The sequence below is a fragment of the Perna viridis genome, chromosome 14, assembly GCF_037379345.1.
Source record: "Perna viridis isolate PV_CMFRI_1.1 ecotype Kerala chromosome 14, ASM3737934v1, whole genome shotgun sequence".
Taxonomy (NCBI): domain Eukaryota; kingdom Metazoa; phylum Mollusca; class Bivalvia; order Mytilida; family Mytilidae; genus Perna; species Perna viridis.
Window position 1 is genome coordinate 25100228 of NC_142458.1, and position 20132 is coordinate 25120359.

The following is a 20132-nucleotide window of genomic DNA, read 5'->3' on the forward strand; positions in this document are numbered from 1 at the left end:
TTTGTTTGCTCAAATCTACACAAAACTTGATTTCAAGTGCTTATTACCACCATATTTAGGTAAATATAGCCCTCAAAGTTTAATATTTGATATTTTTACTAAATTTTCTACACTTTTTACAAGATAGGACATAAAAATCAGCCAAAAAGACCAATTTTCCATAATTTGGACCTATAACTTAAAAAAATGCATATTTTGAAGGATTTTTGTAGTGTATTCCTCTCATGGCAAAGTTAACAAGATCTTCAAGTAGTTTAAAGCTATTTCAAGAAACTTTTCATTTTGCCATGGCTTCTTCTTAAGGCTAAAAACCACTAATTCCACTTTCCATAGGCTTCTATGCTAATTTCACAATATTCAATGGCTTCTCTGGACTTTACCTTAACTTTAACCTGCAGAGGACTATATATCAGCATGATTCTACATATGTCAGCTCACAATCCTCAGAATGGCATGTGGGGTTAGCAGACTTGCAGTGCAGTACTGGTCACCGGAAGTGAAGGGTCTATAAATAGCATGGGAAATCCCAGTGTTTTCACAAGATAGGGGTATATTTAAAAATCATTATGGAGATTAGGCTTCACATCACAAGAAGCAAAATGCACCTATAAAATGTACAGAAATGATTTTCCTTTCAGAAACTGTTTCAATTTTTTAAATAAGATGAGAACTTTTTTCACAGCACTATGAGGAACAGGGGTAATTTCTGCGTAGGACTATTTTTGCGTACGTTCCAAATGCTCATTGGTTGAATTGGTGGTCTGTAACCTTAAGTGCCAGTCCCCGTCAGGCAGAATCAGGCAGTTGGTGAAACCTGACATGAAAAAAAACCCCATCATTTTGACAGTGTAATTTAATTAATTGCACCATCAGAATCAAGGAAAACAGACAAGATTTTCCCTATCATGTTAGTGCATTGAGATATAATTTAATTGAATTGCACTGTAAATGAACATTTAAAGGGCAGATAACTCTGTCAAAAACCTCATTTTCTAACATTCCATTTAAAAATTTCCGATCAAAGCCAGTGATGCAAAGATCAAATAATGGTCTTTTCAAATAGAGAAAGTATCCTTGAGTGACATTACATTGTCAGACATGTTGTGGCATGCATGTTCCTGATTTTTCCAAATTGCCTGATTCTTACAAACACTTACTTTTAAGAGCATTTTATTTAATTAAGTATAGACTGAACTACAAAATAAAAAAAATAACCATGGCATTGATACAAGAGCACAGTCATTATCTAACACATCCACTAGTGTATACATTTAAGGGACGAGTAATCCATGTAAAGACGATGAGTTATTTTTAAACATTTTTTTGTATTTGTTTAGTGTCGTGAGAGGTCGAGTAGCTCCTCTACTGTCTCATGGTTACTAATAGTATTACACCAAAAGGAGAATACACTTTTATATACATTAGATATAATCAAACAATGAACCACAATCCTACCAATCGTTGTCATACGATGACAAGTTCAGATTGGTTAATAATTGGTTGAAATTATATTGTCTTATGTTATTCTCAATTTTGTTGATTGATTTAATGATTGTCATTTGAGGTCCTACAGTCCTGTGGCAGATTTTTATTGAGCATTTCAGGACGAAAATGTTTTACCAATCAAACATTATCTGCTTAGTACTAATCCAAAATGGTGAACCGGAAATTTATTATGCAAACTCACAGAAGCAACAGGAACTTTGACATGTACTTATTTATATTTTTGCACAAAAACATAGTTATTACAACTTTATCAGAAGTCAATCATTATAAAAAATACTGTTTAATTGATAAGTATTTTAAATGTTAATCGCAATATGACACACAAGTAGTAAGATACGGACAGATGGGTTGCATTAGTAAATATATTCGTCCATGGTTTGCATTTAATATTCTTATTTGATTTTTTTTCCGAAAAAAAGTCCTGTGGCAGATTTCTATTGAGGATTTCAGGACGAAAATGTTTTACCAATCAAACAGTATCTGCTTAGTACTAATCCAAAATGGTGAACCGGAAATTTATTATGCAAGCTCACAGAAGCAACAGCCCGCAGGAACCGTAACACCGATTTTTTACATTTGCCTGACTTTGAGCCAACCACTAGTCACTCTATGTTCACAAAACCGCGTTTTTTGGGGCAAAAAAACGACCATATGCACTCGAGACGAGTACGCTTCTATGAGACCTCCGAGGTGGTTTTTTTATACAGTGTAAATAAAACAAGGGTAATGGATACGCAATAGCATATCTTCGGTTTATCTAACTTTTATTTCCTGAAAAGGAAAACTAAGGAAATACTTCAAAAGTTGGATTGAAGGTATTCCTGATATTGGTACCAGAAAGTAAACAAGAGTAGATTAAAATTTCTTTTGACTTCCTTTAATAGTGAGAGAGTTATATCATTTTATTTAGCAAAACTAATCTGACTTCTAATTTCATGGGGGAGCACATTTCCAAGCATGTGTTTCAAGGCAAGATTCAAACAGGGTCTGGTCTTTATCTCTGGATTACACTCATTTGATTTCCATTAGAATTTTGTATCCCTTGATTATTCTTTGAAACTGGGTATCATAAATAATGAAGCACTTGATATGCCAGATGTTGTACTTGTTGAAAATACTGCAGGCCTTCAGCAAGAGCTGTAACTATATCATTTTTACGCTTACCACTGGTTTAGTGGAGTTGATTCTTGATGTAGGTAACACAATGGGATTAACTATATTTTTACACACGCTAATCTCCGCGAAAAGGCGATAAAACCTCAGCGGAAGAGATTGGTACTCTCTACACTACAATTGGGACCATTCTGTATTTAATTAGATGCTACCTATATGATCGGACCTTTATTCTCATCATCCATGTTTGCTATGGAAATGACTAACATCCGATATTGTCACCGAGACGAGCAGTTTGAAGAGCTGAACTCAAACAATTACGATGAAGAACACAAAGTTATAAGATTTCATGGTTAAACTCAGTTAACCAGCTCTAACTACTGCTTATGCATTTTTATACAACAAAAAAAAATATGTCAAAGGTCAAAAAGCTCAAATCATCCTTCTTTCGTTGCTGTCATTTGAGCTGTAACCAATTTGTATGCACTTTGTATCAATCTGAAAAGAGAATGAATAACAATGAAATATATCCATAACCCTTCTATCAGTTTACATTATCTCCCCTGTATCAATTTGATCCGATGGAGCAGTGTAGCGAATATAGTCACATTCTTAGACGTTTATATATATATATGTTATATGAAAGCCGTCACTTTAATGACTTTCTTCTTTATCTTATAGTTTTTGATTGATAGCCGTAGTTGAGGAAACCTTAATTATAATGTTGGAAACAACAACAAAGGCGGTGAAAGTATAGAACACGACTTACACATTAGTTGTTCTAATAAATTACGCGATACAGGACACAGTATATAAAACAAATATTTTAGAATATAATTTTGGGTGTAGATGCATAATTTGATTTGTTTGTTTGTTTGTTTGTTGGGGTTTAACGTCCGAGCAGCAATATTTCAGCTACATTCAGACGATGAACACGAAAGTGATGATAAAATGAACATGAAATGATGATGAAATGAAAAAGGGATGGGACACATGGACAATGGGGTCGACAAATTTTGATTGCCACTGAAAATAGGGAGAGGTGGGTAGGGTCGGGCAATTTAGCCTCCTGTGGCGGAGCCCTATGGTTCCGACTCCGGGAGAATACCACAGTAGGGTTCCTTAACGTGCGAGGAACGTGGCATCTCTCCCAACACGTTGCACCACTATGGTTTGCGGTCAGGTTTTCCGTATTATAGCCTGACAACCCCAGCATGTAACACGCCAGTGGTACCCCATTCCACCATCTGGGGCACACATCCCCGGCTAGGGTTCTGAGCACTATTTAGTCGCCTTCTACGACAAGCTTAGCGCTGCTGCAGGCCTATTCTTTTAACACCCGGACCTGCACGGGGCTGCATAATTTGAATACATTAAAACAAGAATATAATTTTGGGTGTAGATGCATGATTTGAAAACATTAAAACAATTTTTCTAGCAGTAGATTTCTAAATTTCCTATTTGAAAGTACAATATTTTCAAGTAGTGTACTAGTATCCGCAATACTGGAAACTATTTGTAGCCAGAATAGTGATACCCCAGTTTTATGATACAAAATAAATACCTGACCTCCAGTAGTTTTGAACAAAAATACTAGAAAAATATTAGGAAAACCTGTACCGTGAATTCAACAATATTTGGAAACCATGATTTTAATAAAAAAAATACTGAATAATATAAATATTAATCGCGATCGGAAAGGGTACACTTGCTTATTCTAAGATTTACCAAAAAAGTTGCAAGAACAAACTCTAAAACAAGAAAAGACAATTATTTAGTATTTTTCTGTCTAAGAATCAGGCAAATGTGTATAAGATGTGACACATGAAGGAAAAAAAACACATACATTTTATTTCATTATCCAAATATTTATACCTTATACCCTTCAGAAAAAAAAACCCATCAAAGTGTTTGTAAAAACAAAATCAAATTGAGAAATATGATGTGCCACCCATTGCCTAATTCTTACACAGAAAGGTACAAGAAAATTTCGTTATAGGCCCGACTCACCTTCTGATCAATTTTATTTCTATCAGATTGTAACATAATTTTACGCATTGGTTTTTGAGTCTATTTTTAGAAACGGTGGCCAAGTTGTTCCCCCACGTACATATTGCTACAAGTATCCTACAGGACATTCATGCTAAGTTTTGTTCCAATCTATCCAGTAGTTTCAGATCAAAAGACTTTCAAAGTTGGAAATGTTAAATCCGAAAAAAAATATTTCACGACCGATAACTCAATCATCAGTCAACAGATCGCCTTGAAAATTTCGGCATATATCAATCGCATTGAATCGAACAATTTTACAACCTGCTAGACATTAGCTCAATCCAACTGTTTTTGAGTAATTTGCAAAGTTCAGCAATTTGACCCCAATGGTCTATTTTGGTAACGGCGATCATGTTTCCGCCAGATCATGCCCACACACGGATTGTTATAGATACCTTTAGAAAAATTTAAACACGGTTTAGTAACAAAACGACGGATGGCGGAGTGATGGCAATAACTCACATAGCCCTTAGGGACAGGTGAGATAAAATAGATCAATATAAAATTATATTCATGCATACATTTATCTTATTTATACTACAAATAGTACAAAAAAGAGGCCATTGACATTGTCAAAAAGCCACGAAACAAGAGTATGTGACGGTAGACTGGAGATTGATAGCCCGAGACAGAATGAATGAAAATGAAGGCTTGGTTGTCTATTTGTCTAACTTATACAAATACAGCTTTTTGGACTTAAATTGTGTTGCAGTGGTGGTTTTATAACATAATTGTATGCAGATATCAAAGGAATGGTGGTCGTGTAACGGTGGATACCGAACAACCACAATGCCAATATACCAGTACCCCAAAATCATCGTCATATTTTCATAACACTTACCTGACTTGAACTTCTGGTTTACACATATCATATACCTCACCATCAAGGTTTAAACTGTAGTCAGATTCAGGATCCGGGTTTTTAACTATCATTTTCATACTTTTAACAAACTTAAGTATGACTGATGAGTTCATTTCGTACTGAAAAAAAGTTTCAGTGAAGAGAATGGATAACAACAAAATTAACGAACTGATAAATTCTAGGCAATAGCCAAAAGGAAAGGTAAAAGGGAAAATCCGTATAACAAAAGGCAATATCAAGGTAAAACCTAGAAAGTTGGAAACCACTGTACGGTACTGACTTGGTACAGACACTTCCGGTGGAAATGGTGGTAAATCATGTTTTGTAGTGTGCAAAACCCCTACTGCCATATGCAGATAAAGCATTTCCGTTATACTATATTCTTTTGGACTATTGCTTTGATTTGATCAGTTCGGTAATTTCATATCATAAATAGGCAGCATAAAATTCATTGACGTCACAGTTGGTAAAACCAGTAGTCAAAACAGTCCACAAGAAATGAACAATAAGTGAAAAAATAAAGGAGCAAAACAGAAGTAAAAACCAGAGCAAACAGAAAGACGCCAACTGGCGAAAATATGCCTTCAAAATAAATCTTGAACTTTGAAGGAAAAATGCGTCAAGTTCAAGATGCAAATTAAAAGATACAAGTTAAAAGTACGTTTTACCTAAATTTGTTGGTTGTAATGAAAATCAATCATATATGAAACATTTGTAAGAAACAGAATATTTCACAATTAAATCTGGATATCGGAAACATTTTTATGCAACGTATTAGTTAATTCTTATGTAACCTTGGTTCAAAAGCCTTTCTTTCAGGCAACTAAATAAAGGTGCACTAAGAAAAAATAAATACCATTTGCAGGGTAAGGTGGTGTGACGATATGCCAACATTTTTAGCCTATGGAGTAAACAGTTCACAGTTGATTCTATTCAGTTAATATCTATGCAACAAATTACATGTAGACAAGGGTGTGTTAAACTTTTGTTGATATGATCACAACAGTTTTGCGGTCGTCATGGTTGTTTGACCGAAATTTTGTTTCTTCTTCACAAATAAGACGACGAGATTATCCTTAGTTAGAGTCCATGTCTAACAGAATTGACAACCCACCGAACTTAAAGCTTACCGGATTTTACTCACTTGCTTTTCGGATGCTGTTGAATATAGGAACATACTTACCCTTCGGGAAAATCTGTTATTCAACCCAGTTGTTGGTGAGACTTCACATTGAAAGTGTTTTAATGTTTATGCCCTGTCTCGTTTTTTTTTTCATCTTCAGTTGACCAGTCACATGCAACTGTGTTTTGTTCTGTTGTCCACATTATATATGTATATCAGTGTGGATCTTCTATGTTTCCTGTTTTTTTTTCACTTTTTTTGGCATGTCTAACTTTTTTTTATCCATGGTCTTTGAATTGTCTTTCTGTTTCGGTAGATTTTAACTAACAGCTAAAATGGTGCATATTATTAAGGCTTTGAGACCACGGACCTGATAGGCAATTTGTTGAGCACATGTGTTGCATGCTGTCGCCAATGTGGATTAAAATCTAGTTTTAGGCGAAAAAAAACATTTTATGAACAGTGCTATGAAAGTTTGTTAACGTTAAACGTAAGTAAAACTGTCCCAAAAAATTCAACTAATAATGGTAACATAGCTTTAAAGAGGCTGAGATTGATATCAATTAGTGCTTACCTCTTCATATGTGGGTTTTCTCAAAAGGGAAAAAAAGTTCTTGATCAATTGCCATTTCGATGTTGGTTTATTTAATATTACAGAGATGTGTTCCTCTGTTGTCTCATGTTCTGGAGCAAAAAAACTTTTACCATTGATAAGGAAGGTGCTTAGCACTGTTTCCTGCATATTCTCTACAAGAAAAGATTAGTTTAAAAGAGTAATCAAGGGAACCAAGGTTATAGCGGTAATCAAAAGAATGTAATCCAGGGACAAAGACCAGACATGGAAAACAGACATACACAACAAAGAACATAAAGTAACTAAAATCATACATACAAAGTAACAAAAGTAAATGAGCAACTCGGACTCCACTAAAAACTGGGAGCATGGACCAAGTGCACCTGTAGGGTAATCGTCCTCTGCTTTTCTAGAAACACCCGCCGAGTTGCTCATAAAAAGTCAAGTCCGGGGTAGACAAACGAGGAAAGGAAAACTATGACCCGTTGAATAAATCAGTTTTCATGGTGCTGATGGATACACCATAACGATCCACGAGTTCATGATGACGACCATAAAACTTCTGTAGTGATGACTTCAATCTTGTAGCACTTTTCCATACGCCTGTTCCATCAGGAACTTAACTGCGCCAAGTCTACACTATTAAATGTCTGATGTATGCTTTGTACGATTGTGTTAATCGTCAGTGTAGCGGCCGATCACAATTTAGCGTTTAAGTATATACCCTACTACTATATGACGATGCTAAAATGTTATATTTCTACCGTTTAAATTTGTTAAATTCTTGAAGTACTATGTTATTGTCGAAAGGACATTTTCCCAACTAAGCTGTACTAATCTGATATGATACACCGAAGAACCAATGGTCAATTTCATGAAAAAAATTGAAGTGTAAAAATGTCACCAATAATGACGTCATAACGCTGTTTTCTACAATTACGTCAATAAATATTCCATATTTGGAATAAATATGTATTAATATCTTAAACAATCCGGAAACGTTTTCCTCTTTTCACAGTACATGTATCAACTAGGAAAGATAACCAAGGGTCACGTTAAAGTATGACAATAGTTTTCTTCAAAAAGGAGACCGAATTATATTATTATCTTCATTACCTTTATTTTTTGTTGATTCCACTGTTCCATCAGATTCCCTTAAAAATAAATGAATAAAATATAGTAGCATTCTTGTCATACCACCTCTTATTTTGTGTTATAGATTAAATTATTCACTACGTTCTTCCAAACTTTAACTGGGATTGCTACCTTTTTAGCTCACCTGGCCGTAAGCCATGTGAGCTATTGCCATCGTCCGTCGTCGTAGTTAACAATTTCTTCAAATATCTCCTCTGAAACTGAATAGATTTGCATGAAACTTATGATGATTGTTCCTAAGAGTATTTTGCATTAAAAGACCGTTTGAAATTTTGATAGGTCAAAAAACATGGCCGCAGTTACTAAAAATAGATTGTAGGGGTCAGACAGCAGATTTTTGCATATATATCTCCAAAACCGTTTGGTTTAGCCAAATTCTTAAAATTCAAGTCTTCTTCTCAGAAAATACTCTACAGAATTCAATGGAAGTTGGTTTTTTTTGTTTTTAGGGTATCCTTAACAAAATGACCGTTTGGATTTTTGATCGGTTAAAGAACATTGCCGTCGTTACTAAAATAGAACATAGGGATCAGACAGCAGACTTTTGCATAGATCTCCAAAACCATTAGGTTTAGCCAAATTCTGACACCGATAAAAGTATTCAGCATGATGAGATCTATCAGTGGTCAAATTTTGATGAAAATCTGTTGACCCATGTTGGAGTTATTGCCCTTCCTGGATGTTTTTGTGCTGTTTTTGATGATATTATTTTCAAAAATCATCTCCTCAAAACTGCTATACATAATTCAATGCAAGTTGGTATTCTTGTTTTTTAGGGTATCTTACAAAAAATAATTGTTTGGATTTTTGATTGGTTAAAAACACATGTCCATCGTTACTAAAAATAGAAAATAGGGGTGGAATTGTAGTTCTGTGCATATATTTCCAAAACCTTTAGGTTTAGCTAATATCTTTCAATTGCTGAATGATCCTTATTACAAGGCCTACAAAACTAATATCTGGAAGACTATGATAGATAGAATGAGACTTTCGGTTGCTGAAACGATTCTTAGTATAAGGCCTGCAAAAGTCTCCAAAGATCAAAGTTGTCAGACGACTCCATTTAAGAGTTATTGCCCTTGAAAGACAAAATATTAACAAGGTTAGCGATTCAGGCTCTTGGGAGTCTTGTTTATCTACTTTTAAATTGTTTTATGGCAAGCCAAAGTGGACAAAAATAAGTGTTTTCTAATACCAAAAAATGATTTTTTAATATTACAAATTCATTTTCTAACATTACAAATTATATTTACAATATCACAAAACTCATTTTTAATATTAAAAAATCGATTGAATTTCTAATATTAAAAAACGATTTTTTAATATAGAAATTGATATTAGAAATCTTATTTGTAATATTAAAAAATCATTTTGTAATATTAAAAAATCATTTTGTAATATTAGAAAACATACTTTTTTAATATTACAAAATCATTTTTTAATATAAGAAAAGATTTTTTAATATTAAAAATTCATTTTGTAATATTACAAATTCCTGATTTAGTAATATTATAAAACATCACACATTTTGTAATATTACAAATTGAATTCGTAATATTACAAATTGAATTTGTAATATTACAAATTGATTTTGATCGGTTAAAGAACATTGCCGTCGTCACTAAAAATAGAACATAGGGATCAGACAGCAGATTTATTGCCCTTGAAAGACAAAATATTAACAAGGTGAGCGATTCAGGCTCTTGGGAGTCTTGTTTATCTACTTTTAAATTGTTTTATGGCAAGACAAAGTGGACAAAAATAAGTGTTTTCTAATATCAAAAAACGATTTTTTAATATTACAAATTAATTTTCTAATATTACAAATTAATTTTCTAATATTACAAATTATATTTATAATATCACAAAACTCTTTTTTAATATTAAAAAATCGATTGAATTTCTAAAATTAAAAAACAATTTTTTAATATAGAAATTGATTTTTTAATATTAGAAATTAATTTTTTAATATTAGAAAATGGATTTGTCATATTCAATTATGATTTTTTTTTTAATTTGTGACATTACACAATCATTTTTGTAATATTAGAAAAGATTTTTTAATACTCGAAAATCCTTTTGTGATATCAAAATATGTGACTGATTTTGTAATATTGCAAAGTGATTTTCTAATATTACAGAGTCATTTTCTAATAATATTATTACAAATTCATTTTCTAATATTACAAATTCAATTTGTAATATTACAAAATGTCTGATGTTTTATATTACTAAATCAGGAATTTGTAATATTAGAAAATGAATTTTTAATATTACAAAATGAATATCTAATATTAAAAAATCTTTTCTAATATTACAAAAATGATTTTGTAATATTACAAATTCATTTTCTAATATTACAAAATATTGATTTTTGTCCACTTTGGCTTGCCATATTGTTTTAAATTGTTATAATACACGAGGCTTTGTTTATACAGGTGTTAATTATATTATGGACTTAATACCTGTAGATATATTTACAGGTGATACCAACAATACAAAGTAGTTGTATTTGAAATATAGCATTTAGAATAGGAAAAGTGAAGTTTTTTTATTAATACAAGACAATAAACAATATTTGCAGTCTTGTGATGGATGAATTATCTGAGCAATGTTAAATAACGGTTATAATAAAATTACCGAACTTTAATCTGATCAATCAATTCAAGTCCAAATTAAATCAGACAAAATAAATATTAAACTACCGGAGTAGCTGGTACCGCAATGATCCGGACTTGATGTAGGCATTTCAAACGAAATGTTGGATTAAATCTAGGTTTTACAGCAACGTTAAAACTGGCGACAGTTTGATAGTTAAGAGATTTATTGCTATCTTTTTAACAGGAAAGTAGAAAATCAAATTAGCAAATCTTGTTCATAGAGTTTGACACAACATGATGAATTATTTAAGCTGTAGTTACAAAAAAAAAGATCTAGCATAATCACAGTAGTACTTCACTGTAACACACTCTAAAATTATATCTGATATATTTACCTCGGTGTATATTCCTTCACTACAGGCAATATGTATATTAGTATATTAATACCAACTAAAAAGTAGCATAGTTGAAAGTATGTAGAACAAAAAGCCCTGTCAATCTAATTTAGCACAATTGTGAGAAAGTGTCATCATCGTGATTGCATTATACAGCAAATTCGGCTTGTACACAAAAAGAGCAGATAATTGTTCGATATTTACAAAGTAAAGATGAAACTTTGGTGGCTCTAGGTTTATGAAACAAAATACCTGTTTTATGTGAAGAAATAAATTTTCATGTCTAACAGTCCCCTTTAACATTCACCAAATTCCTAAAGTCAATCAGCGGAAAAACTCCTTAAAATGTCATCGTGCAACTTCAATCAAAATTAAGGCCTGTGCACCAGAAAATTTCGTCAATTGAAACTTTCTTTTCATGTACTACACTTTTAATGATATTTATAAGCGACTCAAAAAAGCAACAACCGTCAGTCTTATGGCTAGCAAAAACCTCCCGCTTCCATGAATGATCCTGGTCCAGTGCTAGTTAGATTGGTAAATCATTTGTCAGCTCAGTTTTGTAGTGAAAACCACATCTATTCAGTTATTCCGTTGTTACGGAATAATTCTGCAATAAGATCATGATATCGATAGAAAAGCGCATTTTTCTTTCGTTAATAAGTCACATGACCAGATCGTATGATTTGCATGCTCTAGCAAATCTTTTCAACTGTGAGATGCAAAACCAGTATGCATGAGAAGGTCGTATATTTCAGCACATACAAGGGAAGGTTATTACTTAAAAACCAAAATCTATTATCACATGGTCTTGTACTGGGATGACCATGTGCTACGACAAGAATGTCAAAAAATAATAAAGATTCAATTTTGACCCAATTACAGACAGAAGTATAATTGATGTTACCCAAACCTAAAAACGTAAATAAAACAAATACAACAGTTATAGCATAAAGCATAAATATGAAAAGGAAACAAATATTAATGTGAAGCAGTCTCCTTTATACTTACAATACATCCTCAAATTCAAGTTCGACGTCGATCTGTCGGTGACTCCTAATCAGAAAGAAATAAGTTGGTACAACTAAAATAAAAAAGATGTAAACATGTTAAAATCGTGTAAAATTAAGGAAATGCATGTAAAGTCATCTAAGATCTCAAGTAAATTAGATTGGTCTCCAGTATGGAGAGATAGAGTGTATTGTGTTCTTTGTGTTCTCATAGTTTGACACTTAAAATCCTTCATCAAAGACTCTTCAATTAACATCTAATAATAAACCGTAACTAATGGTAACAAACTTACAAACATATCGTAGTTTCCTCATCCATCTGTGTCTTTCTGTGGCTTTAATTAGGTCTACAAACATCCCTGTAGCGGTCATCATGAATGAATAAGCAACCAACTTGCTTTCGCAATAGTTACCAAATATGGAAGTGGATTTAGTTTTACCTATATCAAAATGACCATACTGTGAATGTTAAAAAGACATATGCAGCAAGAAAACACTTTATACATAACTTATTCAGTTCTATTCGAAATGTGCAAAATACGATACGATTGGTAGGTCCTTTATACTGTAAGTTGGAAAGATAGAGGAAATGAAATAATACGATGGTGAGTTCTTACCAATACTTGCTTAATGACCTTTATTTGCTGGGATAAATTTCCTCCCTATGTCACCTTAAGATTAATTTTATTAGTTCCAAAGTCATCATCATGAATTTGAGGACTAATATGAGCTATAGTTGCACATTTTTTTGAAGTTTTCCTCTTACATATTATATTAGTAACCAATTATGACATGTCTTGATTATCCCGATAGGGTTTCCTAGAGGAGTAGATGATGGCTACCTTACTGGTACACCTGATCCATGCTCCAAATGTACAACTGAAACCCCTCTGGTCATTTTTTTTAGTTTCATCTATGCTATTCATATGACTGCATTTGAACGGTTATACACTAAATATCTCAGACAACAAAAGAGTATGAGAATTATATAATTCTATATGAAATGGTTAGTAACACAAACGTACGCCCTACTTTAGATGTACTTGTTTCATTGATATGTATCAATTACTTCTATATAAGAAAAAAAATAATAATGTTACATGAAGCACAGCTTGCTATTTCAAGATATTTCACTTGAATATAAGTTTTGTAAGTCAAGCGGAAAACTGTAGTACATTGTGGAGCAACCAAACCATCTAATTGTAAACAGTTCTAAGCTTTATACCTCTTATTATATGTAAAACCGCTGATATAACATCATAACCCTGATATGCTATCTGTGCCATACCGTTCCCAGTACCTGCAAAAGAAGATGTGAATAAATAAATCAAGTGCAATATAAAGGTTCTTCCTTATAGATGTATTAGGAAGTAAGTCGATCTGTCCATTCAGATATTATGTAACGGCTCAAAACACTTCGGAATATTTCAGTATTTGTTGTACAATATTTAGTTGTTATTGAAAGAATCATCCTTTCTGTTTTTCCTGTTCCTGTTTTTTTTCGATTCCGATTTCAACCGGAAAAATAGTAACCGATTTCCGAAAAGGGCCCGACCCCGGAAGTTTCCACTAACTGTACTATACCTCCTGGAATAAAAGCTACTGGTATATCAATAGGAACTAATGTTGCATGCAGATCATTAACATCAATGTGACCCTCAGACTGTCGCCTCAAAAACAAATTGTTCATTATAATGTTAAAGGTACCGTCACCTCCCATTATCGTTAACCTGTAACAGAAAATTCCATTGAATTAAGCCAACCACCGCACAAAAAGTTACTCGCAATCAAGGTTTTGTACCTTCTAGTCAAAACATAAACACATTTATAAGTTGAATGTAACACTATGAACCAAATGAGCTTCGCAGATGTTACAACTTTTTGTGCATGGATTTTTTCGAACCATAAATTACAGAGTTTATAATTAGCGAAGTAATATGTACTGTAGTAAATAAGAAACCGGCTCCAGGTCTACAGAGGTTTCACAAGCTTTAACTTGTTCCTTGAGAATACTCATATCTTGCGTATAAACATAATACCTGTGCAATGAAAATTGCTCTTTTGGATTTTGCAGATAAGTACATATAATTATACAGGACTAGGACTCCTCAGATAAGTACACATAATTATCAGATAAGTACATATAATCATACAGGGCTAGAACTCCTCAGGTAAGTACATATAATTATACAGGACTAGAACTCTTCAGATTTGTCATTGATGCTGTTAATTCTTACTTACAAGTCATAAGGTGCAAAATCAAATGAATTCGCGAATTCTTTAGGGTTGTTTGGACTTTCTGATACTGAAACAATACAGAGAGTAGAATAATAATGAAATATACAGTACTGTTGAAAAAAGAATATAACTTGATAGAACATTATAATTCATACTGTCAACCGTTCGTAAACTGGCATGTTTAAGCGGCCTACAACAAACTACGTCTAGTTCCGAAGTCTCCCTTTGCCATGAGGCCATTGAGAAGGAAACTGAGCTCATCAACATATTACATGTAATTCGATAAAACCATTTGATTGGTTGAATAATTTGAACAAATAGTTATTAACTATATCGTCGGCAATCGTCAAATCTAACTATATAATGACACTTAGAACTGTGACGACTCTACACTGCTCCATCGGATCAAGTTGATACAGGGAAGATAACGTAAACGTATAGAAAGGTCTGAAAAATTCCCAACTATGTTAGAACTGTCAAATTTACGATGCAAATTTTTGGTCGTTTCCTCCGCGGGACTCGAACTCGTACCGCTATTACATATAGCCTAGCTGGCCGAGTGGTCTAGGGCGCTGGACTTTGTGCAGGCGGTGTTGCCATAGATGTCACAGCGGTACGAGTTCGAGTCCCGCGGAGGGAACGACCAAAAAATTTGCATCGCAAATTTGACATTTCTATACAAACGTCTCAGAATGTGACGACTCTATTCGCCACACTGCTCCATCGGATCAAATTGATATATTTTTTTAGATGAAATACGATTATCAAGTAACTAAATGTTCCCATAAAAAATGTGGTGTATTTCAATGCAATATGGCTGCCTCTTACCTACCTATCAATTCATATTTAATGGAGGCTAGTTTTATCAACGGTTCGACATCCCTCCGAAACACATTTTCTGAATTCGCCGATCCTCCCATGGGATTAAGGAATACAATTATTGACTTCGGTCGACTAGGAACTAAAAAATACAATAAAATATAATAAAGAAATTCACAACCAACTCGGGAGTTTCAATACTAAGGTGTTATCATCGGTTTCATCAGTGGCGGATCCAGAGGGGGTACAAGGGGTTGGCATCCCTTTTTTTCCTGAGGAATTCTGGCTGGCAACCCTCCTTTTCAATGTGTGTGGATCCGCCCCTGGTATCATGATATTAATTCATCACGATTAGCAAAGTTAAAAAGTAACGCTGGCTTTGTTAAATGCCTGTTTTCAAAAGAAACATTTAGGAACAAGTACTTGGAATTTCGAGAAATAACCCAATCTCCAAATCTAACAATTTTGTACAGTTTCGTTCTCGGAATCAATTTATTAAGTGTCAGGTTACCATTTGAAATATTTTCTTTCACCATAGAAACCACATTTTGTAGACTCTCGATAGCCCCCTCTATCTCCAGCGCTTTCTTTTCAAGTTTCTGGCCTTCATTATAAATGTAATACAAATTAACGCATCTTGTTTCACTTGCAAACTCATTGTCAAAACCAAGAATATCTTCTGAATTGATGACTGCTGTAAAAGAAAAGAAGTCAGAAATGTTTACTGGCTGTTTGTAGTAAAGTGTAATTTATCGAGATCTTGCGAATTAAAAAAAAAATATCAAATAAAAATGTTCTATACAATACCGAGACACTGCATGCGACTTCAACGTACGTGTCATAGTTTTACTTTCCTCTTTCGTTTTACCCCGGACTTGAATTTTTATGAGCAGCTCGGCGGGTGTTTCTAGAAAAGCAGAGGACGCTTACCCTACTTTTTACTGATAACATCCATAGGACATGTTTTTTTTTACGAACAAATACTTTGAACAACATTTTTTATTAACTTAAAAAAGCAAACTACAATAACAAAAATATTTGTGACCATCACTTATCTGTAACTTATTCTAAATCACTGGATGAAAAATTTCACAGAATCTACATTACACATTTCCACACAGTACTTCCTATTTTAGATTTTAATCATGTGCAAAATTGACAAAAAAAAAAAAAAAAAAAATAAAAAAAAAAAAAAATAATAATGATAATGTCCTAGCATCCCCTTTTTCTGTGGAAACTCGATCGACTGACACCCTCTCCTTTTGAAAGTGTTTGCTGGATCCGGTCCTGAACAGTAAAACCATGACACTATAACCATACAATCAATTGGTTTGGCCTTACAGTACGAAAAAATAGAATGACCTGCAGTGCCACAATGTTTTAACATTTTCTTGTTTTCATACAAACATATATTCAAAAAGATCTGAATTTTACATACATTATAACACGATTTAATTTATTCACCAAAAGAGTAAAAATTGGGACATGTAATGTATTTCTAAAAATAGAACCGAAGCTACATAAACAGAAAAATTACATTGTGCATTTGTACTCACTTTCCTTGTCTGTTTGTTTAAACGTGAATGACTTCTCCGTTATGAGTAGTTCACTTATTTTTTTATTGATAGTTAATTTAGTTTCAATCATAATAGTGCTCTTGTCTGTTTTGTTTACAAATAAAAAAAATGTAATGAAGAAAACGGATTCGGTGGAGCAACCGTTCATCGACCCAGATACATTTATGTTTAAAAAGCGGGATAATTTGAAAACGGAATATAAAGCAGAATATTACGTTATAGAGATACTCCGTAATTCAAATTTTCGAAATGTAATGCTCACACTGATAACTCTTGAAGCTAAATTGTACAATAAGCAGTAATTTAACATCAGAAGTAACACGCTTTCTGATGGATAAAAACATTGTCCGTCATCTCATAGACAATTTTTGTAATGTGACTGTGACGTCAACCTTTACACGTTAAATTTTGATACCAAAATTAAATTATAAGGAATGACTTATATTTCTTCGGTCTATCAAAAATAACCATAATGGTTGAAAAAAAAACCAAAAAAAAAAAAAAAAAACGGCTACGCAGGTAATTAAGCGTGCATCACGTGATTGATGTTACCTTAGTTTCTTCAGAGACCGAAAAAAAAATGACAATCATTCCTCAACTATATAAAATAGAATAGAATAGAATAGAATATCCATATATGATTCATTACTTTTTTAAGTATATACTTTCACATCATTCCCACTAAATTATATAAGTTGCCAAGTGCCTCAATTTAGCGTAAATATAAATAATGAGAAAGTGAACAATAGCCACATTCAAAAGCCGGAAAGGTAAAAGAAGAATAAATACAAATAAACTACAAATGGAACGTAAAACAAAAAAAAAAACAAAAAACAACAGAAAAGGAGAAAAAAACTGTTCGGCCTTATAGCCGTCGTCAAGGGCAAACTAATACTAGATATGAAGACTACTGCGACCCAGACAATAAAGAGAAAGTGACTTTTAATGTAATGTTGATATTGATCTTTGTTTTGAAGATACGTTAAGTTCAAGATTTATAAAACAGGGGATCAATGGCCAGGTTTAAATTTAAAAAGACAATGAAAACAAGTTTTGACAGTTATATGGCAGTGAGTTATTGGGTATGTTGAACCCAACCAAACCTGTTAATGAAAGAGATAGATATTTCGGTAAATTTTGCAAGGACATATGGCTGGAGAAAGTGTTTCAAATATTTCTTAGGGGTAAATAAAAGATCATCAAATTGACAGTCTGGGCTTAATAGGGAAGTTACCCATTACTGCTAAAGTACTTGTCCCATTTATAAAAATCGGACGACTTATTTTTAAGAAGCTCTTGTTGAAGCGAAAAAGTTGAAAATTAGTTGGTATCAGTCTTGTGCAAAACAACTAACAGAATATTAGATTTAGATTTCTAAAATTTAGAATTAAATCCTAGCACTATAACTCTTAGTAAACAAGCTTAAACAAAAATATTATAATATATGGAAAGAGGAGGTATTAAATGAACATAGATCTTTAACAATATGGTATAAAACTATGAACCTACAACATCATGAAAGGAGATTTCTGTGGCTGCTTTGAGAAATATTTTTTTCATGGAGTTTTCAAATAAAGAAAATTATATACAATGTACAACGCTAACAATAAGCTCAAACAAGACAGAAATTAAATCGGGCAGACATAAGGGGGTTCAGGCAAATGAAATGTAAGTTATCTATAAATTGAAAATGAAGCGCTTTCCAAACTTCGATTGCCGGTTTTAACACATGAAAGAAAAAATACTCTAAGAGGAATTGGTAAATAATGGTATATATATCTAAAGGATTGTACAACAATACCGATAAAGTGTTAATACACTATAATAAAATATATAATGAGCAAAATTTTCAGTCAACAAATGACCTTCTTCAGTGCCTTAAATAAACTGAGTGTGTATGAAAGTAAATGGTCTGTGAACACAACTCAATACCTATGCAGGTGAATAGCTGTGATCGGTTCCACAGCCATGTCCGATTTTACAAACGTGTCGGATAATATGTCACATTACACAAACGTCGACTTCATTGTGATAATTTGACTCCAGAATTTTCTCTAAGAGAGTGCCATACGTATTTTCAGTCTTAAATATGTTTTTTAGGGGAGTCCGAGTTACTCATTTACTTTTGTTACTTTGTATGTATATTTTTGGTCATGTTTTGTTCTTTGTTATTTGTGTCTGTTTTCCATGTCTGGTCTTTGTCCATGGATTACATTCTTTTAATTTTCGCTGGTATCTTGGTTTCCTTGATTTCCTTATCATAACGATTTGGTTTCCTTGATTTCCTTATCATAACGATATAAGAGTTCTTTGCAACAATTTTCTAGTGAAGAATTTAATCTTGTAGCAACATGACCCTGTTCATGAAGCCCAAACTCCAAAGCAGCTCCAGTTCCGTACCGTTGACGTTCCTCCACTAATGGCAAAAGTAGTGCAGGCGTGGAAGAGACCAATGCTCCGGAGTTTGCATGAAGCCTAGATGTAAGAAGTCTAGCATTGTACAAAACGTCCGCTTTTTTCCGACAAGGTATTGAATTATGCATGTGTTCTGAAATGAAAACGCAAACGCATATGCTGAAGGGATGTTGCCAATATCGAAGTCATCACGTTTGTCTTAAAGTTTGGTCATGAGTTTTCCTTTCAATCGATTTGTTACTGTAGGTCATCATATCAGCTTGGCTTCATAGTGTTTGTAATGTCCTTTATCTCAAGTTCTTTGAGGAAGATGCGATGCATCAAATCCCCGAATCTAGGATTATTTAAAGACAATAAATAGCGAATACTGAGATAAATGAATCTGACTTAATGATCTGGCTAAATATATATTTGATGATTGCATGTAGTGATAAATAAGACAAGCGTGGAAAAAGAAGTAGTGAAAATTGAAATAAACGTATTATGTACATGTACCATCAGGCACTTAGCAGATTTTTTTTTGTTGATAATTGGGAAACATTCTTAGTCACCCCTCTGATTTCAAAAGCTATGAAACCAGAAAGTAAAAAAAAAGAAAATAGACCTAATTTTTTAATGGAGTAACCATTTTTTCGATTTAGCATCACTGTACGATGGCTTTATTTTTATTTCCCATCTTATCTATAAGTAAAA

At 33.1% G+C, this 20132-nt stretch overlaps 1 protein-coding gene across 1 annotated transcript; it reads right to left on the bottom strand.

Annotated features, from left to right (window-relative positions):
• Positions 1–1153: 1153 nt before the first annotated feature.
• LOC148598754 (sphingosine kinase A-like) lies at positions 1154–17395 on the bottom strand. The gene is made up of 12 exons (XM_088562263.1): positions 17004–17395; positions 15959–16141; positions 15461–15589; positions 14632–14695; positions 13975–14120; positions 13616–13690; positions 12684–12830; positions 12392–12464; positions 8347–8384; positions 7231–7403; positions 5513–5652; positions 1154–3117 (listed from the first exon to the last, which is right to left on the bottom strand). Exons 1-12 carry the CDS (start codon positions 17170–17172, stop codon positions 3057–3059), a joined length of 1398 nt encoding a protein of 465 aa, XP_088418389.1. The 5' UTR covers positions 17173–17395; the 3' UTR covers positions 1154–3056.
• Between the last annotated feature and the right edge of the window lie 2737 nt (positions 17396–20132).

What these genes read in the sequence shown, in the direction of transcription:
- LOC148598754 (XM_088562263.1), bottom strand. Translation starts at nt 17,172, where the DNA reads ATGAACGGTTGCTCCACCGAATCCGTTTTCTTCATTACATTTTTTTTA. An exon ending in GAAAGAAAATATTTCAAATG is followed by an intron (nt 15,590 to 15,958) that starts GTAACCTGACAC and finishes TGTATTTTTTAG; the next exon opens with TTCCTAGTCGACCGAAGTCA. An exon ending in GGTTTTACATATAATAAGAG is followed by an intron (nt 12,831 to 13,615) that starts GTATAAAGCTTA and finishes ATTTTGATATAG; the next exon opens with GTAAAACTAAATCCACTTCC.